Genomic DNA, 25833 nt, shown 5'->3' on the forward strand with positions numbered 1-25833 from the left:
AAGTCCTGCATGTGAAGGAGGGGCTTCAGATTTTTTAGAATGCGTAATTTATGGAAGCATTCTTTTGTTGTGTTGTTGACGAATTTTTTTAAATTCAGTCGATTGTCTATAGTTACTCCCAAATCTCTTACATTAGTGGTAGTAGATATTTGGAGTGAAGAGAGGTTGTGGAGTGTCCGAGCATATTTGTTGTCCTCTTGATCGATGATTAGTAATTCCGTTTTAGATGTGTTGAGTACTAAATTAAGGTTAGTAAGGAGGGTGGTAATAGACTGTAGGCAACTGTTCCAAAAAGTGAGCGTTTTTGTGATTGATTCTTTGACAGGTATCAGGATCTGAACGTCATCTGCGTAAATGAAATGAGTAACCTTTAGTTTTGTGAGAAGCTGACAGAGCGGAAGGAGGTAAACGTTGAATAAAGTGGGGGATAGAGAAGATCCTTGGGGAACTCCGAAAGTGGCATTTACAGGGTGCGAGTCCTTGTTGCTGATTCTGACCTTGAATTTCCTGTTATTGAGGAAGGACTTGAACCACTCCAGGGCTGTACCTGATATTCCAATGTCTGCGAGGCGGTTGATGAGGATGGAGTGCTTCACCGTGTCGAAAGCTGCAGATATATCGAGTAGTGCTAGCAGGTATGGGGTCTTTTTATCGAGGCCTGTGAGGATTTTGTCCGTTAGAGAGATGAGAAGAGATTCCGTGTTGAGAGCTTTGCGGAAACCGAATTGGGCGGGAGCTAGAATCTTATGTTCCTCTAGGTAATCCGACAGTTGTTTGTTCACAATTCTTTCCATAAGTCTGGCGACAAAAGGAAGGTTAGCAATGGGGCGATAGTTAGCTGGGTCCGTGGGGTTCAAGTTAGGTTTCTTGAGTAAAGGTTTAAGGGTTGCGAGTTTCAAGATATCAGGTACTGATCCTTGTGTTAGAGAGCAATTGATAATCTTTGCTAGAGGCTTGGAGATGGTTTCTGGTACGGTGAGCAGTAATTTTGAGGGAATAGAGTCAGCTGGGTGTGAAGATGGCTTCATCTTTTTGAGAATGGATTCAATTTCAAGTGAAGTGGTAGGTTCGAAGGCTTTTAAGTTTGCTTCCTGGTTTGAGTCGAAGTAGAAGGGTGACGGTGGTCTTGTGTTTGGGGAATTCAGAGGGGCTATTAGCTTGAGGATTTTATTTTCAAAAAATTGTGCCAGTTCAGAGCATCTAGATTGCGCTTGGCAATCTGGGATTGCTGGAGAGTTGGGTTTCGTGAGCTCTGTGACATAGGAGAACAAGGCTTTGGCATCAAACATAAAATTATGAATTTTACTAGCATAGTAGTCTTTTTTTGTACGGAGGATGGAGTTTCTGTAGTTGTGCATGTATTTTTTGTAGTCCGTTAGGGTTGAGTGGGAGGGTCTCTTGCGCCACAAGTGTTCCTTACGTCTTAGTTCTTGTTTGAAATATAGATTATATCCTGGTTCTGCTCGATATAACTGCTGTCTTTGACTCCGTTGACCACAATATTCTACTCACATGTTTGCAATCTGTAGATACTGTTGGAACGCTTTTTGAATGGTTTCGCTCATGTTCAGATTGGTACCCACTAACCTCTGGTGTCCCCCAAGATTCAGCACTATCAACAACAGTGTTCAATATTTATCTTGCCCTCCTCTGCCAATATTGTGCCCGTCTGTCGCAGACGGCTGCGCCCGCTGTTGCTCATCTCTCTTCTAGCTAAAGTAACTCCCATTGGGTGGACAGCTGCCTCCGCATCTCCACGACGACCTCACTGGCGTCCTCAGACCAACAGGGGTGATAGTGTTCACCATCTTTCCCCGGAAATCACCTAGGGTGCGCGCAGCCCTGTCTTTTTTGAATGCATCATGGTGGGAACCTCGGAGCAGCCCCACCGCATGACATCACCAAACCCGGACATTTATACCCACTTCGCATTCCTCGGATTCCTTGCTAACTGAAAGTAGTGAATGCGAAGTGGGTATAAATGTCCGGGTTTGGTGATGTCATGCGGTGGGGCTGCTCCGAGGTTCCCACCATGATGCATTCAAAAAAGACAGGGCTGCGCGCACCCTAGGTGATTTCCGGGGAAAGATGGCGAACACTATCACCCCTGTTGGTCTGAGGACGCCAGTGAGGTCGTCGTGGAGATGCGGAGGCAGCGGTCCACCCAATGGGAGTTACTTTACCAGGAAGAGAGATGAGCAACAGCGGGCGCAGCCGTCTGCGACCGGGCACAATATTGGCAGAGGAGGGCAAGATAAATATTGAACACTGTTACCAGACGACTTCGCTCTGCACGCCAGTATCTTGGAACGACTTAGGTACCTGCTTCTCGGGGGCCTTGCCTCATCCTGAACCCTCACTCCTCGGGGGTTCCCTCTGCCTACTCCTTTTCATCTTCGGAGTAAGTACCTCTTGAATGCTGTCTCTCTACCTCGTCTCTTCTACTATAGATCCTCTGCCTACCCCACATCACGGACCACTACTGGATCTATTCCTGTGGCACCTCCATCTTTCCTGGCTTACCCCGCCTCGTGGACCATTACCAGGACTACCTCCAACTCAGGATCGATCCACGGCTTCCCCGCATCGCGGACAACTACCCAATCTACGACATCTGCAAGTATCACATCAGGGCCAGGGTTCTCTGCCTCCCCCGCTTCGCGGATCACTACCAGATCTAAGGCCCCCTTGCACTTTGCAGAGACTGAGAATTATCACCTGCAGCCTCTTCTTGAGTCTGGCTCCAGAGACTGGTTCCAGATTATCCACACCCGCTCCGCAGGCCTTCTACTGTTGCTGTACAATAAAGTTGCTATTCCTGTGTCCATCTGTCTCTGAACAAGCCTATCACTGTGAGTCCCTGCAGGGTTCTGCCCTGTGGGAGGTGTCATTCTCTCACAGTGACCAAGGGCCCACATCCTCATGTCAAAACCACAACAGCCAACTTCTCAAATGTCTCAGCATAAATTACAAAATATATGCTGATGATATTCAATTTGTTGTCCCTTCTAAATCATCCTGGTCTGATACTCTAGCCTTTGTTTCCTTATAAATTATCTCGGTCAAACACTGGCTTTCTCATAGCAGATTAAAACTAAACCTACCAAAGACTGATTTTACTTCTATCTAGCTGAAGAACCTCTTCACAGGACATTCCATCTTTACTACATTTTCAGGGACAGAATATTCCAATTACTAACCAAGCTTGCAATTGAGAAGCGATGATCGATAGAAATCTTTCCATGCATAATCCAATTTCTACTGTTGACAAATTTTCATTTTATAGACTCTGTCTGCTAGAACATTTACTACCATTACTAGAAACACATGACTTTCATACTGTTTTGCAAGCACTAATTCTAAACAATCTAGATTACTGCAACTCTCTCTCTATCTTGGCCTTCCCATACAATCCATTTGTCCCTTGCAATTGATTCAGAATACCATAGCACGTATTCTAACTGGTAATTGTCTGAAGGATCATATCACACCTCTTTTGCATTCCTTGCATTGGATTGGCTACCAGTCTCATCAGGAATCCAATATAAAATACTTACACTAATTTTCAATTTAATACATAATGAGTCTTCTATCTGCTTAAAAACATCCCCATGCATTTATAAGCCCACCAGACATCTGCGAACAAAAACCAGCTGGAAATCCAATTCCTAAAATAGCTCGATTAGACTTTACTAGAAATCGTGCTTTCTCATTGCCAGACCGAGATTATGGAATGGGATCTTGGAGTCACTAAGAGAAATCACTAATTCAAAGGACTTCAAAAAGAGTTTGAAAAACCTATTCCAACAGGCTTATAATATTTTAACCCTTCATGCTGTTTGCTCAATGTGTAGGTATGCTGTCAAAAAATCTTGAAGAACTGCTCATTAAATTAAGCTTTATGAAATTTCCAGGTCACTAAACTGCAAATTAGATGATGTTTTAAAACTGTCATTTAGGATATGATCACTTAAGTTTCAGGTTTTTCACAGAATTTCAGTCTCCAAACTTATTTTATTTTTACTCTTCAGTGTGTTGTTTATTTTGTGTCAAACATCAGGATTTACATTGATCCCCGTGTATCGAACTCAGATGAAGCCTTGTGTCTCGTATTTATGCTTTGCATTTTAACTCTGAATGTTGTATGTTGTTTTTACAAATTCTGCATGTTTTCTTTTACGTGTAAATTGCATTGAACAACCCACGTAGAAAGTGGTGTAAAACATTTTTTTAAATAAATAAATTTGCATGATGTGATGAAGCGCATTTCTCCAGTGCCAAAAAGCAACGGAGAAGTCTCTTGCCAGACAGACAAAATGATTTTCTTTTCCAACAAACATCCTTTTCAGATAAATTACTTTTCCCTTCTATCCCTAATCTTCAAAGAAGAGAAACATAACATAAGAAATTGCCATACTGGATCAGATCAAGAGTTCATCAAGCCCAGTATCTTGTCTCCAACAGTGGCCAATCCAAGTCACAAGTACCTGGCAAGTACCCAAAAACTAAGAAGATGCCATTCCCTAAGTAAACTTGATTAATAGCAGTTACTGGATTTCTCCTCCATTAACTTATCCAAACCTTTTTTAAACCCAGCTACACTAACTGCATTAACCACATCCTCTGGCAACAAATAATACAGCCCAAAACTTTAAAGTCATATGAGAGAGCAGTTGCTAAATCTGCATTTTTCCAAGTTGCGTTTGTAAACCATTTTATTCAAGCAGCTGATTTTAGGGCTCTGCTGCAAGCTATGGTTTTAAGCACACTGAATTACTGCAATTCTTTATTTCTGGCCATGTCTAGAGTACTTGTGAGGCTGCTCCAGCTAGCACAGAATACTGCAGCAAGGTTTGTAACAGGAGCTACAGTTGGTGATAGGATTTCTCCCAAAGTGAAGGAGCTGCGTTAGCTTCCTATTCAGCAGAGGATATTGTTTTAAAATTCTTGCTCTTCCATAAAATCAGATATGCTGAGGATAACCATAATCTATCTAGTTTGAGTAACTGTGAGACCCTTCATCCTTTAAACTCAGCTATGAAAAATATATTGGTAATATCATCTTATCTGTTCACTTATTTATTTTATTTCTATTCTGCTCAAGTCCAAAGTTCCAGGCGAATAACAATAAAACATACATAATTAATTACATAGATAATATAAATCAATATGGATTAGAAGAAACACATTTGAAAGCTTTTTCAGTAGCTGTTCCCAATTTATGGAATACATTACCTGAAGGTTTAAGAGAAGAATGGGATTATTTAATTTTTCAGAACAACTGGAGACTTCATATCAACAATCTTATAGTGATTTGATTTGAATTGCATGACTTTCTGTAAATCTACCATTCATTAGTAAGTAGTCTGGGACATTGATTATATTAGGATGTTTTACAGTTTTATGTATGTTTGGTTTATTATGGATGTATATTTGGAATCTGCATTGGAACACTGTATGGGATTTTGCAGAATATTAAGTGTAATAAATACAGAAAGAAGAGAGAGGACTGGGGATTGGGGAGAGGCGAATAAGGAATGGAAATGGAGAGAGACAGAGGACTGGGGACAAGAAGAGGAGGGAGAAAGAGGGGGATTATGGGGAGGATTAGGATGATTTGGAATTGGAGGGGGCATTCCAGGATCTGGGAGAAGGGAGTGGTAGGATGGAAGGGAGGTAATATTTTATCATGAATTTGGATTACAAGAGACATGTTTGAAAGCTTTTTCAGTCGCTGTTCCCACTTTATGGAATACATTACTTGAAGGTTTAAGAAGGGAATTATTTAATTTTTCAGAACAAACAAAAGAGCCTCATTTCAGCAATCTTATAGCAATTTGATTTGAATTGTGTGATTTTGTAGAAAGCTACCATTCATTAGTAAGTAGTCTGGAACATTGTATATACTGGGATATTTTACAGTTTGAAGCATTTTGTTTTATTTATGGATGTATATTTGGATTCTGCATTGTATGGGATTTTGCAAAATATAAATAGAGAAATGACTGGAGATTGTGGAGTGGAGAGGAATGGGAGAAAGGGAGGGATTAGGGGGAATTCCAGGATCTGGGAGAAGGGAGCGGTAGGAAGAAAGGGAGGTTCTAGGATCTGAAGGATTGAGGGGCACCCCCTCTCTGTAATCTCCCACTCAGTCTGGCATGCATAACATTCACACCTGGCAGTGATCCCCTCACTCTCACACACAGACGTATGCTCTCTCCTCACCCCGGCGATCCCCTACTAAGCTTCTCTTAACCTTCCCAAAGTGATCCCCTTTGCTCCAGATTCACACCTCCCTCTCCTGTTCCCCCGTAGCAGGATCAGGAAACAGAGCTGTTCTCTGCTGAGTGAGAGATTCAGCACCGCAGGAAAGCAGCAATTCTTCAGCCAGCCTGCTGCCCCCAGATTCTTACCATCCTAGGAATGTGCCTACCGACAAATCCAGGCCTAAAGGAGAGGAACAGAGTGGTGTGGGGAGAAAGAGAGAGAGGGTCAGTAGGGCACCGGTGTAGAGGGACAGAAGAGCCTAGGAGGGGGAGGGATGAGGGAACTGGGAAGAAGAGCAAGAAAGAGGGCAGGGGCCCAAGAAGGCGATGGGAGAAAAGTGAGACTGAGAGAGGGAAGAGGGCTTAGGGGGGACACAGGGGGAAGGAGAAGGAATAGACAGAGGGGCACAGGGAAGAGAGGAGATTCAATAGAGGGGGACAGAGGAATGTGTTGACGATCAGAGACAAAAAGAGAGTGAGTGGGAAGGACAAAGGCGCTCTCTAGGTTTTCTAACCTGCTACTGCCGTAAATACTGAGAGTGGGAGCTTTGGTATCTGAGCTGCTCTCTCTCTCGTTGCAGTCGTGCTGAAGGTGAGAAACAACAGCAGCCTGCCCATCGGTCATAGACAGACGCGTGAAGTCACACGGGCCACGGTCGGCATCTGTGTGCCCGTCGTCATTGTGGTTTTTAATGGCGCTGCCATCTGGTTATACAGAAAGAAATTCTTCAACAAATTCTATAAAGGTAATTACACGATTATTATAAAACTATTGTGCCGAGACTGGCGGGCTGGGTTAATACATTCCAGAGGCTGTGATTTCAAAAGCAGGACATAGCCCTGGTCCTAAAGGGAACCAACTCCTCTCCACAGCTTCCTAGGAACCAGAGGTCACAGCACTGAGGCCTGGGACTGGGAGCTCGCCTTATCTCTGCCATTTTTAGCCATTGTGTGCTTGGGGGGGGGGGGGGGGGGTCAGTGTGAGGATATTCAGTCAGAGCAGCTTGCCACTTCACTCCCAACACAGTGACTGTGGTCCTAAGGGCCAGGCAAATGGATGAAGAGGAGGAGGAGAGGACGAACTGAGCACGTGGAAGGAATCCGAGTAGGACGCAAGGAAGAGAGCTGGAGAGAAATTAGAAGATGAGCAAAGTAGACATCAGAAGCAGAAGGCAAGGGAGAGACGTGAAGAGGAGGAGAGGCACGCAAGGACGGTTATAAAATAGAAATAAGAACCAGGAAAAGTCACAAAGGGACAGGCAAGATGGGAGAGAGGAATGATTGAGAATAGCATGAAAATATCTGGTGTTATGACTTCTGCAACTGGTCAGCCGACAATTTTCCAGCCATTTCATGGGTAAATAGCAATTTATGTGCAAATGTTGTGCTTTTGGGGGGGGCATGTTTTGGGCAGGATCAGAAAATAATGCATATACACTGCGTTTTCAAATGCACACATAGTATTCTCCATTGAAAGTTTCCCTGCACTAAAAACAGGTGCAAAAATCCCCTTCTTTTTAAAATTCTGGTACAAGGTCTTGTATCCATGAACTCTGTGTCATGAAGCCCTTTTTGAAGATTATCCCCACAATCTAAGTTGTTTTCTAAATTATGGGGTGATCTTCAAATAGCCTGCCTAGTTGCAGAGTTTATGGGCAATTTTAGCTAGTACACAGCGCCTGTGCGGGTAGCAGAGGGAAGGTAAAATAGTGCATGCACTTTTGGAAACTCCATGTACTCCCACTATTTTCCTTCCCTGATCTAAACACCCTCCCTCCCCACCCCCTAAATGTAGTTGCTCAGTGGAAGCTCATACGTACTGTTAGCCAAGCAGTGGAAGGCCTGTTTGCCCTGGTAAATTGCCATTTATCTGACTGAATGGGTTTGAAAATTGCCATCCTCATGTGTAATAACTGAGAGGTGGAGCGCTTCTATTATTGTTAGCTATTTTTGTTCTGTTTTTTTTTTCTCTTTGCTTGGCGTTTTGTTCCCCTCCTCTCCCTGAGGTTTGGGGGTGCCACTGCTGTGGCCAGTAGGACGGGCTGCAGCAGCCATTGAGGAATAGGAGATGGCAGCTAGTGGGAGGCACAGACAGGGAATGTGAATGAATGGGAGAGAGAAAGTGGTGGTGGCAGTGGGAGGGGTGAGAGAGGATTCAGAAGCGACCCAGCACCTTCACAGCTTGGGTGCTGAACCTGGAGGCAGTTACAGAGGGGTGGAGGAGCATGAGAAATGTTCAGTGTCATCAGTTGCTACTGCAGCACTAATTTTGTACTATTTTCTGTATTCAGTTTTACATTTTGCATTATCAAATGACACACTGAAAACATAGTCTGGAACGGACAGTTATGTTTGATTTTGAGGACCTGTAAATCTGGTACCTTATTGCCTTCTACTTGTGACATTCTACACAGGGAGGGCAATTTTCAAAAGTAATTTACACTAGTAACAGTTTACCTGGGTAAAAGGGGCTGTTTGAAAATTGCCCATCCTTAACCTGGCTAAAAGTACACATGAGGTTTTACAATGCATGAACTTTTAGCTGCATTAGGAGGAGGCATTTAGGAAAGGGAAGGAAACAGTGCACATAAAGGTGCTCATTCTTCAAGGACAAACAGGATGATAAATCTTCACCAGTGGCTGACATCATCAAACGGAATCTGATGTAGAAGATTTACACAAAAGCTTCTAGAAGCTCTTCGCATACTTGAATAACCATATGCAACCCAACCCATGTCACCGTGCTTCATGAGGCTACTTCATTCTGTGGAGTCCCCACGGTTACAGTTCTTTTGAGAAAAAAGGTTTAAAATTTGGATATTCTCAAGCGAGGCCTCGAGGTTGTCTTGATTCCATCCCTCTTAGCTTTATTAGATCATTCTAATTTTCTGTGTTTTTCCTTGTCTGTCAGGTACAGAGAGCTGTATTGGTCAGGCATTTTGTTACAATCAAGCTATTTGATTTCTCCTGGTAGATTTTTTGGCCAATGTCCTAGAAGGTGAAGAAGGCCAGCAGCTTCAACAAGTGGCCATGGTGCAAATGAATCATGTATATCATGGGATCTCCCTAATAGATGTGTGCTTTGCCTGGGGGAGGCCCACAGTGTCTCAGGGTGTTGCACCTGTGATAAGATAGATGTTGTTCCTGATGAGAGCTGATGGAAGTTGAGTCCTGCCCATTGACATCGAAAGAATCATTATCAAGGGATCCAGGAGCTGAACTGACCACTGGTGGTGCATAGAAATCAGAAGGGTATTAATTCCCCTTGACATTGTGCACCTGTAAGGGCCAGTGAGATAAACCATTACCAAGCTTATGAAAAGCAATGAAGTATTTACACATATCTATAGTCAAAATAATACTTGGCTCCAGTATCTTCTCAGGGATTCTAGGGTGGAATGCAGAGCTTGCTGTTTACGCATCGTGGGCACTTTTAGCAAGAATTTCCAACACAGCAAAAGTCAAATCAGCAAGGGACTGATGGAACAAAGTCCATTGTTCCACAACATTGAAAAAGTGGACACTGTAATCGAAAGCTCATGCTTCAATAAATTGGTTAGTCTATAAGGTGCCTCCCGACTCCTGTTATTTTTTGCTACACCAGACTAACATGGCTATCCTTCTGAACACGGAAGGCTTCAAGACAACATCTCCATATGAGTCTGGCTTTTAGTAGTTTCCAGTCATTGGAAAATAGAGTTGCTCCTCTTGCACATGCTATGAAACATTTTAGCATTTACTCTGTACCTCTCTTATAGACCAATTCCGTGAGGATATATAGTGTTTTATTTGTAAATAGATGGAAGAGTGGTCTTTTAGGAGGCCATGATCATCCTGCAAGGCGGAGAAAGTTTTAATAATCAGACTATCTTCCTGAAACAGTTATGTTATGTGTTCAGACCCTGCTGCCTTCCAAATTTTATAAAAATGTCTATGCTCCATTCCAGGAAGGAAATCACTAATCCCCAGAACTGGCATAATCATAAAGGTGTTTCTTTTGAACCCCCAATGCTGTCTGACTCAGTGCCACGCCTCGGCACTGGAGTGGCTATTTGTCTACTTAGTTAAAAACAATTTATTGACTTCTCCTCCAGGAATTTGTCCAGACATTTTTAAAAACCCAGCTATGCTAACTACCTTAACCACATCTTCCGGTAATGAATTCCAGAGCTTAATTGTACATTATATATCCATGGGAAAACTCGATGTTAAAGGCATAAAAGATCTTGCATATAAAAACGCCAATAGATCTTGTCCACAAAAGTGCCTGACACTGGAAGTGTTTTTGGGCACAAATCACCTACTTCAGGGGCCAAAGTTAATGAAAAATATCAACAAGAACATACTACTAAATTGTGAAATAAAGTCCAAAATACAAAAACAAGGAGAAAGTTAGTAATAAAACTTACAAAGTTACAAATGGACTTCTGTCTAATGTTGAAAGCAGCTCAGTGGGATCAGAAATTTTAAATATCCAGGCAATAGAAAACAATCAGTCAGCTGAAATCTTCACTTAAAAATGAAGATCATAACAGCCAATTAAAAACAAAGGCAGGAAAATAAAAAACTAAAGTCAATCTGGGAACTGAAAATACAATCATGTGTATGCTGAACTGTCCACTATAGTGAAAAATCTATTTGACACACCCATCCATGTACCACAAGAGTAGACGATAAAAAAGCATTTAAAAAAATCACCTACGTTAATAAAAGCAGACTATTCAATTTCTTTAGTCAAACTTGTGGGGGCTCAGTGTTTACCTTATAGTTAAGTTTCTGTTCCCATTGTAATTAGCACAAATCAAAATCACCATCATGAGCATTTTTAGCAAGAATTTCCAACACAGCAAAAGTCAAATCAGCAAGGGACTGATGGAACAATGTCCACTGCTCCACAACATTGACAAAGTGGACACTCTAACTGAAATTGATTTGTCTGTAAGGCGCCACCTCGGGACGCGCGCAAGTCCCGGGGCTTTGCTTGGGGGGGCGTGTCGGGGGCGGTGTGGCGTTCGTGGGCGTGTCCAGGGGTGTGGTGGTGGTCCAGGGACAAAGAGAAAAGTTCCCTCCGAGGCCGCTCCAATTTCAGAGCGGCCTCGGAGGGAACGGAGGCAGGCTGGGCAGCCTTGCTCGCGCCGACCCCAGATTTTAAAAGATACGCACGTATCTTTTAAAATCCGGCGTACTTTTTTAAAATCTGCCCCAATGTTTGCATATGCAGTCTTTCAATAATTTGAAGGAATATTGCTCTGGACCAATTCCAACTGGTTATATCCTTTTGAAGGTGTGGTCTCTGGAATTATACACAGTATTTCAAATGAAGTCTCACTAGGGACCTATACAGGGGAATATCACCTCCTTTTTTTTTTTTCTATTGACCATTCCTTTCCATATGCAGTCAAGCTTCTTTCTGGCTTCCAGGCAGTCCTCAATTTAGCCAGCTAAGATAGGCGGATAACATGATGATATCACTGGAATGCCTCAGTTACCCGGCTAAGTTTTAGCTCAATAACTCTAAGGCATTTCATGTGCAGGAAATTTGAAATCTCAGTGTTTGGTCTGACTAAATGCAGTACTTAGCCAGCAAAGGTGCTGAATATCAACCCCATTTCTCTTTGTTTACCAGCTGTCTCTATTTAAAAAAAAAAAAAAAAAAAATTGGTTGGCTGCTGCCAAAAAAAAGTTATACCCATTGGCAGTGTTTTCTAATTGTATTTTCTCCTATTTTGTCTGGGGCAGTCTGGAGCTAGGGATGCCCCACTGGTGAACACTTTCCATCCTTCTTATCCTTGCAGAAAGCAGAAGTTGCTTACCTGTAACAGGTGTTCTCTGAGAACAGCAGAATGTAAGTGTTCATGAAACCCGCCCTCCTCCTCTTGTGGTTAGTTCCTTATGTTCCCCCTACAGCCGGAGAAGGATTGAGGTGGCCCTGGGTGGCACCGGGATGCGGGTCCTGCTCATTCGAGCTTGCCAAGATGCTTCTAGAAGCTTTTGTGTAAATCTTCCACAGCGGGCTCCATTGGATGATGTCACCCATTGGTGAGGGCTTGCATCCCACTGTCCTTGGAGAACGCCTGTTACAGGTAAGCAACTTCTGCTTTATTTCCATGAAAGAAAGCACCCACAGAAGAAGCGAGTGCAGATGTCTGGGGGAATTTTGAACCATCATATTTTTCAAAGTTTCTGATTGTCATCTGCTCAGAGCTGTGGATGGAGGATATAAACCCTCTCTTACTATCTCTTTGAATACTGGTAGCAGAGCTCTTATAAAAAGTATCGGCAGACTTCACAGCAAAGCAAGCAGTTTGAAAATTGCACCCTAAATTTGTTTTAATTTCATTACAGGAGTCCAAGTCACTGAGGCCCGCGCAGAGCAGGAGCTAGAGATGGTAAGAGACTAGATGCACAAGACAAGCACCTGTTTTGTTAGACAATAAGGACTGCATATGCAGAGAGTTAGTTACCCTACTGAGGAGTTAAACGGTAAGATCCCATCATCCTACTAAGCAGCTGAATCTAGCTTCCTCCTTTCACTAGGTGGTTAGATTTAGCTACTCAAAACGTGGACGGGCCTGGAGGTGTTCCCAGGGTCAGGTGAGGATTTAGCTGGCTGGTGCTGATTTTCAGCATTAATTAGCTAAATAGCACCAATTAGTTCCAAACACATACATGGCAGACCTAAACCTAGCCAGCAAAATTTTAATTTTTCTGACTAGATTTAAGATAATTTTCAGCCGCATGGATTTACACAAGGGAAATCTTGCCTCACTAATCTGCTACATTTTTTTGAAGGGGTTAATAAATGTGATTAATGGGGAGCTGGTAGATATAGGGGTAGATTTTATAACAGGCGTGCGCAGCCTACATGTATGCACGTGCGCTACGCGGCGTGCCTTCCTCCGTTCCCTCCCCTCTAGCCTGACCTTTCCACCCCATCCCCTAAACTTTCCACCCCCTAGCCCTACTCTAACCCTCCCCAAACGTTTTGTCCTACCTTTTGTGCCTGCCAGCAGGCTGCCAGCACACAATCCCTCAACACAGTGGTGGCATCTGGCTCCACCCATGCCCCGCCCCTTTTGTAAAGCCCCGGGACTTACACGCACCCCGTGGCTTTACGCGCGCTGCTGGGCCTTTTTAAAATAGGCCCGGCGCGTGTAACCTTTTGAAAATCCGGCCCATGGTGTGTTTGGATTTTCAGAAAGTGTTTGACATAGTGCCCTATGAGAGACTTCTAATTAAAAAGCCATGGGATAGGAGGCAATGTTCTATTGTGGATTGCAAACTGGTTAAAATATGGAAAACAGCTTCTTTGCAGAGGGGGCAGAGTGACGTCACTGGCCCCCTGATGACTGCTTAAGCTTCGTGCTGTCCCCTGCATCGCTACCCATTTGAGCATTTCAGCCACTGGAGAGGCCCACAAACACCGCAAATCATTTTTCACATACAAAGTGGTACATCATGCTACATGTTTTCATGGAAAAAAATGTATCGATTTTCAGTGGTTCTCTTATGGGGTTTTCCGCATGCTGGCTGAGCAGCCTGAAAAGATGGCATAGGTCGATGTTTTGACCACGAGTGAGGTAGGCTGGGTGATGCAGCTACTATTCCTAAGATGCTTTTGACAGAAGGGATCTACCAGGACAATTTTATATCTTTGGTTCATGACTTGAATTAGAATCTATATTCTCTAAAAACAGAAATTTTGGCCACAGTAACTGAGCTCCATAGCAATCTTTCCGTTAATGGTCATAGAGTAGAAGTTAGTAAGGGCCAGAGAAGCCAGCAAGTTTTTTTGTTTTTTTGCTCTCCTATCCCCAAAGAAGTATGTAATTCTGAGGCAGCTTAATTAGCAAGAAAAGATGGAGTAGGTGATCCAGATCCTTGCAACCGGCCAGCAGCAGTTGCAAAATGCCTGCAAAGACAAATTAACCAGCAGCAGGTGTTGCAAGAGCAGGTGAGGCAGCAGCATACAGGCCTAATGCAGATAGCTCAAGCGGTGAAAACGGAAGTGACCTGTCCCCTCCAGTGACACTGAATGGAACTTTAATATCAATATCACTACATGATCATCTCATCATATGTCCCACTGCCTAATTAATCAAGAATTCATATACACCTCGCCTCCCCCCTAAGACTGCTCACATATTACAGGACTGCTACTTGATTGATCAAAATCGCTAGTTATATTAGATTCACTATTTAAAATGTTATATCGCATTTTGTTTAATGTTATGTATCTTAACCAAATTCCCAGTTCATACTTCCTGTTCTCTGTAAGACACACATATGTTATGTCATCCCAAAGTTACTTGTAAACCGAAGTGATTAGTAACATTGTTACTAGAACTGCGGTATATAAAAAAATGTTAAATAAATAAATAAATAAATAAATAAAATGACCCCGGGCAAAGACTTGGATGGCTTTTTGAAGAACTTCAGGCACATCGCAAGACTGGCAGGGTGACCAGAACACTAATGGGTTACATATCTGGGGAATTTACTTACCGGACCGAGTCAAGATGCCTATCAAACAGCTAATCCGGATGGGACTGCCACTTATCCAGAAGTCAAGGCAGTGATTCTAGGGTGAGCGGTGCACTCACCCCAGAGGCATATTGACAATGATTTTGATGTGGGACTTTACAAGCTGGAGAGAACCCTAGGAACTTATTGCACAGACTTAAAGATGCCGCCTGGACGTGACTGCACCCAGAAGGGAAAACCGGTGGAAATAGCCAATGCGGTACTGCTGCAACAGTTTCAGGACAGCCTCGACCCACCCATGAAGCAGTAGATTTGCCGACACCCAGGCCTCATGGTTGAAAAGCCCCTAGAAGTGGCAGAGGCCTATCATCAGGCCCAAACCATGTCTTCGAGAGAAACCCCTCAACCTGGATAGGGGTCATCTGAGTCCTAAGACTCTAGAGGTCTCGACTGTCAACAGAGCCGGTGCAGCCAGATGGTTCACGCCACCTGCAATTCGTAGTTGAACCATCATGTTTCATTTGTGGCAGAAGAGACCATTTCACAAGAGACTGTTCCCACAGGGAAGATGAGGTAATAGACATGAATGCGGTGTGAGCACACTATTGTAACTTTGTAAATGTCTCTAGCCAGGGAGTTTCTAAGTTTGTGATCTTGGTTGAGTTGGATAGGGTCCCAACATATGTGCTGGTTGACTATAGAAGTGTGAAAACGCTCATATGGAGCTCCCTGACAAAGCGAGTCCAAATTGACTATAATAAAGTAGTAACCTTGATATATATTCATTGGGGACCATCAACCATACCCCACCAGTCGGGTTTGCCTGAAGACCCCAGCAAGACCAGAATTGCTGGAAGTGGGGGTACTCCCTTGGCTCTCATACCCTGTGATCATTGGATGCAACTGTCCATATTTCACGTCCCTTTTGACTCAGCCTACGGCAAGTTCATCCAGTCACGAACTTGAAGATTTAGAGTTCCCAGAGCTCTTTCCATTGGAGAACCAATTTTTTCACAAAAACTCTAAGACTTCTAAGTACCGGAGGCAACACTGGCAGGATAAATACACCTACACTGTGAACTTAGAAATAGCCAAGGTGGCGGTGTCGGAGTCAGAGGGAGAACAACCACCCATCCAGTGTCTTACTGGGTCCCTTGGAGTGGGATCAGGGTGAAGGGAACTTTAGGCGAGCTAAGAGAAAGGATGAATCCTTTTAAGTGGCCTGTGAGCATGTACAATGGGTGGATGGGAAGGTAGTCCCGAGGGCCCAGAGTGCAGACCCTGTTCCGCCTATTTTGTGATAAAAGGGGATTTGTTGTACAGAATCACAAAGGGGAGAGTGGAAGGGGAGGTGAAAGAACAATTCCTGGTTCTCAAACCCTATCATCAGCAGGTCATGCAATTAGCTCACAGTTATCACCTGGGAGATGAAAAGACCCAGGAAAAGATACAGGCACAATTCTATTGGCCAGGCCTTCATAAACAGGTCCAGTGGTATTGCCAGTCCTGCCCTGCCTGTCAGCTCACAAAGCCTGCTGGGGTATGGGCAGCACCTCTCGTACCAATGCCTATCATTGAGACTCCCTTTGAAAAAGTAGGCATGGATCTTTTGGGGCCACTAGAGAGAACCACCCAAGGAAATAAGTACATCCTTGTCATACTGGACTATGCCACCAGGTATCTGGAGGCAGTGCCCTTACAGAATATGAAGACCCCGACGGTGGTGACCACTCTAATGGAGGTTTTCTTACAACTTGGGCTCCCCAAGGAGATCCTAAGGGATCAGAGTATCCCTTTTATCTCCAAGGTCATGAAAGAACTCTGCACCTTGCTCAAAGTAAAGACTCTCCAGACCTAGGTGTATCACCCAAAGATGGCTGTCCTGGTCGAGAGTTTCAATCAGACGCTCAAACAGATATTAAGAAAGTTTGTGAATGAAGATGAGAAGAACTGGGACATACTACTATCCACATACATATAACACAATGAGAGGTATCACTAAAGGTTCACAGTTAGCAAAGCCATACAAATTTTATTCCAGTAACTTCATAGAACATCATAGAGATGTATGTATGTATAGAAATATTAAATGCATTCAATGCACAATTTAAATAACAATGTTTAAACATTCACAATATGATATGTGACCATTTTACAATAATATCAAAATATCACAACGATTTTATGTATAAAACCCAACCTCAGTCATACTATAACACACCTCATTCATACCCATCCACATTCTTACATAAAATTACCGTATTTTTTGCTCCATAAGATGCACCTGACCATAAGACGCACCTAGGATTCAGAGGGGGAAAATTAAAAAAAAAAAAATATATAAAAATTGTGCTAAACCGGCTCTGTGTCTGGGCGTCTTATGGAGCAAATTAGGGGAGTGCATAGCTTTTTTTTTTTCTCCCCATTTTGTTTTCGGGTCTGGGGAGGGCCATTTCGGTCCACTCCCCAGATCAGAAAACTTTTCTCTTTCTCTAGGAACCCTTCCCCCCCAAAAAAAAACCCCATCCCAACCCTTTAAATTAATTAACAACCCCCACCCTCCTGACCCACCTCCAAGACCTGCCGACTTAATTTACTACAACCCCCCACCCTCCTGACCCCCCCAAGACCTGCTGACTTAATTTACTACAGCCCCCCACCCTCCTGACTCCCCCAAGACCTGCCAAACGTCCCTGGTGGTCCAGGAGCGGTCCGGGAACGATCTCCTCGGCTTCGGCCGTCGGCTGCCAGTAAACAAATGGCACCGACGGCCCTTTGCCCTCTCCATGTCACTGAGACCGACCAATAGCAGCGGTCGGTCCCAGTGACATAGTGAGGGCAAAGGGCCGTCGGCGCCATTTTGATTACTGGCAGCCCACGGCCCTTTGCCCTTACTATGTCACAGGGACTACCACTGCCATTGGTCGGTCCCAGTGACATAGTGAGGGCAAAGGACCGTCGGCGCCATTTTGATTACTGGCAGCCGATGACCCAAGCCCAGGAGATCGCTCCCGGGACCGCTCCTGGACCCCCGCTGGACCACCAGGGACGTTTGGCAGGTCTTGGGGGGGTCAGGAGGGTGGGGGGTTGTAGTAAATTAAGTCGGCAGGTCTTGGGGGGGTCAGGAGGGTGGGGGGTTGTAGTAAATTAAATCGGCAGGTCTTGGGGGAGTCGGGGGGGTTTGTTAGATTTTTAGGTTTTTTTTTATATTCGCTCCATAAGACGCACATACATTTTCCCCCCACTTTTGGGGGAAAAAAAGTGCGTCTTATGGAGCGAAAAATATGGTATATAAAGAATTACTCTAGAAAGAATTCTACTCCATTATTCATAAGATCCCTTCCACTCTCCCCTTTGAAACCTTCCTCACCACACTCAGCTTTATGGGATTCAAACAAATCATCAACGGACCTACACACAAAGCAGGACACACTTTGGACCTAATCTTCATAAACGAAAGCCTCACCCTGTCTGAGTCCAATTCCCTGTTACCTCTTGCTGTTGGAGTTGCAACCAAAGTATCAATCATGTTGATTAAGGGTAGTAACCGCTACACCAGCAAGTTACCCCCATGCTTGTTTTCCCCCCATGCTTATTTGTTTTTCCAGATCGTAAAATCCAATGTCCTTGTTGGTTGCTGTCCGAATCTAATTCCCCTTTTCCTCTTTTCCCCCTGTCATAAAAGCAGAGAGCAATACTGGAGTTGCATCAACAGTGTGAAGACTTATTGGTTAAGGGTAGTAACCATCACACCAGCAAGTTACCCCCATGCAATCTTTTCTTCATTTCCATCCTCTAGCCTTTAAGGATCCACAGTGTTTATCCCATGCCCCTTTGAAATCTTTCACCATTTTTGTCTTCACCACCTCCTCCAGAAGGGCATTCCAGGTATTCACCACCCTATCCGTGAAGAAATATTTCCTGACGTTGGTTCTGAGTCGTCCTCCCTGGAGTTTCATTACATGACCCCTAGTTCTACTGATTTCTTTCCCATGGAAAAAGTTTGTCAATTATGCATCATTAAAACCTTTCAGGTATCTGAAGGTCTGTATCATATCTCCCCTGTACCTCCTCTCCTCCAGGGTATACATATTTAGGTCCTTCAACCTCTCCTCATAAATCTTTTAATGGAGACCCCCCCACCATTTTTGTTGCCCTTCACTGGACCACCTTCATCCTGTCTCTGACTCTTTTGAGATGTGGTCTCCAGAACTGAACATAATATGCCAGGTGAGGCCTCACCAAGGACCTGTACAAGGGGACTATCACTTTCATTTTCTTACTGGTTATTCTTCTCTCTATGCAGCCCAACATTCTTCTGGCTTTAGCTATCGCCTTGTCACATTGCTGCACTGTCTTCAGATCACCCCAAGGTCCCTCTCTTGCTCTGTGCACAACAGCCCCTTCACCCCATCATATACAGCTCTTTTGGATTACGGCACTCTAGATACATGACTCTGCACTTCTTGTCATTGAATCCCAGCGGCCATATCTTTGACCACTTGTAAATATTGCCATAGGTTTTTCCTCGACAAGGGACCCTCCTTTCGCCTGACTGGGCTTCCTCGGGGCAATCACTCTGTAATCACAAATGATGCATAATCAACCCTACCATTTATCACCATAAATCATAAAATGCCAATGAATATCCTGAGCATATATCCCCACAAGCAAAAATAACCAGTTAAAAAATATGCAGCAAAACTACTAATGTTGCATCCAAGCTTCACATAATGGACTTGTTAACTCTTTCATTACATTTCATCTATAAAACAAAAAATACCAAAAATGTATCAAACATTTAATATCTAAATATACATAATATACAAACCAAGATTCATTTAAGTATTTCTTACAGCTTATCTTCAAACAGATCAGAAAAGCCACTGCTTCATGCACTATCTCGCCTGACAGACCAAGAATACCATGAACGTGAATAATATAATGCCTGCGTATCTCGCGTATTCGACGTACATATTTTTACATTTTACTGGCCCAATCAGCAACAAGACTTTATCAATCACATAAATGCAGACCACTCTATTTCATTATTAAGTCCAAACGGCGTTAATATGTACCAATAATAATTGAAACGCTGTTCACATTGACGTAGTTTACGAGAAACATCCCCTTCACGTGTACCATTCAATTGTTTAATAACAAAAAATTTTAGATCCTCAACCTTGTGTGATGCTAAAGTCCAGTGGGATACAAGAGGAGCATTCTCCTTTAATGTCTGAATGTTACTCTTATGTTCAATAATTCTCTGCCCGAAGTAAATATAAGAACCCGGGCATATTATCGTGTATATAACACATCTTGATTTACATGAAAAAAGGCCCGGTAATGTGTATGGACGAGACAGGCTTCTATGAGAAAACTGTCAAATAATTAACACATTTATCCTGCCAGGTACTTTTGACCTGGCTTGGCCACTGTTGGGAACTGTGCTTGATGGACCTTTGGTCTGACCCAGTATGGCAAATCTTATGTTCTTATTCACAGGTAGAGGCAGTTATTTGGGGAATATCTTTCATCTGTTTAAACTTAGAGCTTCCATAGCACAGGGGTTGAATACTTACGCAAGCAGAATTTTTTCAGTTTTTAATTTTATTTGACAAAAAATGCAGAGCAATAATGGATTGTGACTTTGAAAGTTTACTTTAATAGCATACTGGTTTGTAATATACATACTGTCTGGAACAATCTGTGTAGTGTTTGAAATATACACACACATCTGCTGACTTTTTGAGGGGTTGAATACTTTTGCAAACCACTATTTATTTATTCTTTGATTTATATTCTGCCTTTCAGCCACTTTACAGCAGATTACATTCAGGTACTATAGGCCTAACAGAGGCTTGCTTTAATGAGTTAGGTATGGACGCTGTTGACAATGCCTGATTTTTAATATTGTTGTTACACAGGGGTATAACAGGCAAGAAAAAGAGTTTGTTATCAAGATGAATGACGTGGTTAGGAGGGTGCTGCCACTGAAGTCTGTGGAGCGGAATGACAAAAGGGCCAATGCAAAAATCTGACTGTTAAAACCATGCGCTGAAATTCAGCACATAGCTTCTTAACACACAAGCTGAATTTTTTTTTACCTCCCAATGCAGTAAGCTAATACTATGCTAATCCATCGAGAGTTAGAAAATGCTCATAAACCGTAAAATGTGCACAAAGAAAACACTTACATTTTTAAAAAATATGCTTGCGTATCCATGTGCGTGTGATTTTATAACATGCGCACGCAAGGGGGTCGATTTTGTCCACATTCGCGTGGCAACGCATCGGGGCCTTCCCCAGTTCCCTGCCAGTCCGCTCCAATTTAGGAGCGGACTGGCAGGGAACTTTCCTACCCCCTACCCTAACCTCCCTTCCCCTTCCCCTCTCCTCCCCACCCTCTAAAAACCATTTTTAAACTTTTTTACTTTTTATTTTTCAAGTTACTTCAGGGCCCAACCTGAAGTAACTTGCACGCGCCGGCAGAGCGAACAATGGCGCTGTCCCAGCCTGCCCCATCCCGCCCAAAACACACCCTCTGGCCCGCCCCTTCCAAGAGGCCTGGCACTTGAGTGCATCCTGGCCTTTACGTGCGTGGCCGGGCCTCTTGGAAGATTCGCCCGGCGCGCATAAGGCAGGTCATGCGCGTTAAGGCCAGAATTCACGTGCACCAGGCATTTAAAATCTGCCCTTTAGTGCACAGCAAAATATGTTTTATGCACAAAACTCATATTTTATGCACAGAAACCATGCTTTATGTGCACAAATCATGTTTTCCATGTATAAAATATGATTTATGTGCACAAAAGTTTCTGCATAGAAAAGCATATGTATAGACATCAGCAGTGCTATAGCAGGTGGTTGAAGAGAGTTACACTGCCCATGGTGTAATGGCCATCAAGAGTGCTCTGGTATGTGACTGCAGTATATTACACAGCCTGCAGTGTAATAGCCTTAGGCATCCACAAATGTGGTGGGTTTCACTGCTGGTGGTGTAATGGCCCTGAGCACCAGCAGCACTATGACGTATGGCTACAAGGGGTTTGCACAGTGCTTATGGTTCTAGTGCCAGTGCTGTGTATGGTACATTTTACTGTAAGACAGTACAAACCCTAGCAAAGTATAAAATGCATAACAGAACAATGTAATAATGCAAGTAGTGCTGAGCTTGTCAGAGTGAGCAGCTGTAACTCAGTGACCAACAATAACCTTTCTTACATTTTGAGCTATTTCACTAACCCATTGCATATGAAAAAGTGTTTTTCCTATTAAGAGAAAGTGCATTGCATATCTCAAGATGCACTGTTGTGTGCCTTAAAATTAAATGCTGGACTGCATGATGTTTCAATGAGTGAAGATTCTGCCTCTGGTTGCTGCTGGCCAGTACAGGACTACTTATGTTGCGCCCTGTTTTAGGCAGACACTTCAAATTCCAGGACCACATCAGTGTCCTGTGCAGACTGGAATCTGTTTAAAGACTAAAACTACCTAGCCCTGCATGTGCACTGAGAGCACCATAAGTGAGGTCTGATAGATTTATGCATATGTGACATCATTCTGCAGCGCATATAATGAGATTTTGCACATTCCTCCAGTAAGAATGCTCTAAAGTTATCAGTAAACTGTGCCAAAGAATTTCAAACCTAATACATGCTAAGATAAAGCATTCAGGGTCTTCTGTCTGGAGTACTTCCTGAGGAAGCTTCACTGTACCACATGAGCATTGCCTTCGACTGTGGTGGAAGTCTGTCTAGCTAGCATTGTTTGACCTATTAAATACAGCCAGGAACGAGGTTAGTGAGTAACGTGATCTGCTTCTGCTTTTACAGGACAGCTCTAATAGGAAATGCATGGAGGATGTGAGCAGCTGCTGATCAGTGATGAGAGGGGATAGCAGAAGCATGGGGAAGCTGATCTTGCCGGAGAGAGAGTTCATGGCCTCCTTCTTCCTTTTATAACATCCGCTCAAAAGCAGCAAGACGAACAAAACCAACCCCTACCTCTGAATAACAGCAGCTTACGGAATTCTAAGAGCTCCATCTGCACTGGAAAAGAATTCAAGAATTTCACACCCACACCCACACACACCCACACCCACACACACCCTCTGTGAGACTTTCAGATGCCATTGGTTCCTCTTTGAAGACTGGAGCTAAGCATTATGTTAATCCATTTTACAATGTAACTCTCACTCTTCTTTTTTCTGGAGGTGAGCTAAGCCCTCAAGGGCCAAAAGCCAGCTGAAACTTGAATGTACTTTGAATCCTGTCCAGGCTGGGACAGCCATAACAGACTATGTAACGTCACTATAAGATGGACAGTGAGGTACCAAGGGGGGCAGTGCCTCAACAATATGGAGTGCTGTATGCCAAGGAGGGGCTGGTTCCCCTGTAGTGCGAGTGGCATGCCAAAGGGGGGCAGTTTCCCCCTGATATAGTAAGAGACATGCCAAGGAGGGAGAGATGCTGCAGAGGAGCAGTACCTCCATGATACGGGGCAGTGCCACCATGATGTGGAGAGAGGTACAGCAAGGAGAGGCAGTGCTCTCATAATATGGGCAGAGGCAAAAGGTAGTGCCTACATCACAGGGCTAGATCTGTGTTAAACACCTTTACTTGGCATATTTGTACGGGGCAAATCTGTAACACTTTGGCAATTGTAGAGGATTTAAATATGTGGTCACAAGACACCCACTGGCATCCTTGTGTGTGTATGTGATTGACATCTGCTGGCATCTCTGGGTGTATATATACTATATGGGCATCTGAGTCAGCTCCTGTTATCTCTGTATGTGTGGAGGTGAATAATGCAATTTTTAAAGGCCTTGCCACAAGTAAACAGGTTTTACTTATGGAAAAACCCCTTTTCAAAATTGTCCTGGGCTCCCTGTGGCACAATGGGTGGTGCTGGGAACGGGGCCAAGGTGAGCCAGCAGAGTTATGTGTGCGGATTTCATGCCTGCCTGCCGAACCAAATGACGTGCAAGTTGAGCAGAAAGTAGCCCTTGTCACGCTTACTAGTGCTCCTAGCTGGAATGCCAGAAATGCCTTCTTTTACCAGTGAATTCACCTTGAGGATGAGCTGTTGCTTGGAAGCGCTATAGAATAGTTCGCCTCCAGGTCACTGTGGGGGCAGTTTTGAATAGCCTGCATTGTTTATAATGTATGTGAACACTTTGACCCCCACATACATTGCACCTAATTTTAAAAGGGAAACCAATCTATTTCCCTGTCAAAATTAGCAACACCAAGAACACACATACGTTGCACTGCTTATTTGTGCAGGTGCCCAAGCAGGGGTAAAACTAAAAACTGCCATCCCTCTTCCAGCACCCCCCCCCCCCCCCCCCCCCCCCATCAGATCTCAGCTTCCCTCCTCCACCACCCACATAAGATGAAGCTCCCTCCCCTCCCAACTATGGACCCATAAGTCCACCATATTCCCCTCCTGCCCCTAGCCTTATCTAGGACCCCCCTTCTTGAGCTCCAGGCTATTGGCAAGAGTACAAGTGCTTACTTCCTGCCGGCCTGGTGTCATTGTCACTACAATCAAAGACTGAAACACGCTAAGGGCAGCATTTGGACAGTAACACAAGGCCAGCAGGCTGTAGACACCTCTCCTCCTGCCAGTAGGCTGGGGCTCGAGGTAAGTTTCTCCTGCACTAACTGGCCCTGTAATATAGGATGGGCTGGCACAAAGCATTACTGGTTTCCTGCAGCAATTATTGCAAGGTGAATTATTGCCATTATTGCCATGGCGAATACTCCATACCAATCATCAAGAATCAACGTAAACATCAAACTAAGCCTCTCCCACAACACTACAACCGTCATCAAAGGCTAATTCCAATAATGATTTCACCAATCACACAATTCCTCGGCCTTTCTCTGTTATCTCTTACTCTATTCAATGCTCAATCACTTTCAAAAAAAACTCATATCTTAAACGACTACCTTACTGAAGTAAACCCAGATATCTGTGCAATCACAGAAACGTGGTTTAAACCTTCAGATTTAGCTCTGTTAAATCAACTACCAACTCAGCTTTATGATTTTTTTCTCCATACCTAGAACCAAAAGAAAGGGAGGAGGTCTGCTTCTCGCAGCCAAAAAAGGTCTAAGAATATCTTTACAACATTCATATACCACATCAAAATTAGAGCTCTCTTTCTTTAAATCTGATCATTTACAAATTGGCCTAATCTACGCTCCACCAGGATCTTTAGATTCTGACCCTTCACCAGTCATTGAACTCTCTGCCAAATACTTCAACCCAGACAAACCTGCCATCTTACTGGGTGATTTCAACTTACATGTCGATGCTTCACCACAATCCCCAAATTGTGTTACCCTACTCTCGGCTCTCAACTACATGGGCTTCACACAAATTATAAAAGCCCCTACCCACAAAGCAGGTCACACTTTAGACCTTATTTTCATTAATCAGTGCATCTCAAACACAAATACAATCATATGTTCACCTGTCCCTTGGTCGGACCATCAAATCATCAACACGACCTTCAAGCTTTCACAACATCCTCCACTTTCGTTCCCAAAAAACACTATTCAATTCAGGAAACCTTGTTCTACAGACCTTCTCATCAATCAGTTCACTAATGAATTATTACATCTCGATCTCTCCAACGCATCTACAGCCACCACCTCATGGTGCAACATCACCAAAAAGATCGCAGACATTACCTGCCCTTCCATCACAAAAGTAGTACAACCTTCGCCAGACAACAGGAAACCCTGGTTCACCCCAGAACTGAAGCTGCTTAAACAAGAGCTAAGAAATAAAGAACACACTTGGAGGAGAAACCCATCCCCCACAACATTAGCTATTTATAAAACCTCCCTCAATGCTTATAGGATCACCATACTGAGAACAAAGAGAGATTTTTTCTCAAAAAAAATACATCATTTCATATTTGATTCAAAAGCACTTTTCTCCTACGTTTCAGCTCTCACTAAACCATCACCTCCTACCATTCCTGATGATCAAGCACTCAACAAAGCATCAGAACTAGCAGAATACTTTAAGGATAAAATTGACAAACTGACTATCTCTTTCTCAT

General features: G+C 43.6%; 1 protein-coding gene across 2 annotated transcripts in view; it reads left to right on the forward strand.

Annotated features, from left to right (window-relative positions):
* The window catches only part of LOC115076773 (CD276 antigen-like), an 88391-nt gene that overhangs the window by 60216 nt on the left and 2342 nt on the right, over positions 1-25833 (forward strand). The window contains exons 5-7 of one of the 2 annotated variants that reach the window (XM_029578637.1): positions 6848-7012; positions 12612-12655; positions 22586-24487. In XM_029578637.1, coding sequence (XP_029434497.1) covers positions 6848-7012; positions 12612-12655; positions 22586-22630 — 254 coding nt within the window. In that variant the 3' untranslated portion in view covers positions 22631-24487. Of the gene's footprint in view, positions 1-2450; positions 4472-6847; positions 7013-12611; positions 12656-22585; positions 24488-25833 lie in introns of those variants that run through there. The other variant, XM_029578636.1, reaches the window with a different exon arrangement.

This window comes from Rhinatrema bivittatum, chromosome 15 (assembly GCF_901001135.1).
Source record: "Rhinatrema bivittatum chromosome 15, aRhiBiv1.1, whole genome shotgun sequence".
NCBI lineage: Eukaryota > Metazoa > Chordata > Amphibia > Gymnophiona > Rhinatrematidae > Rhinatrema > Rhinatrema bivittatum.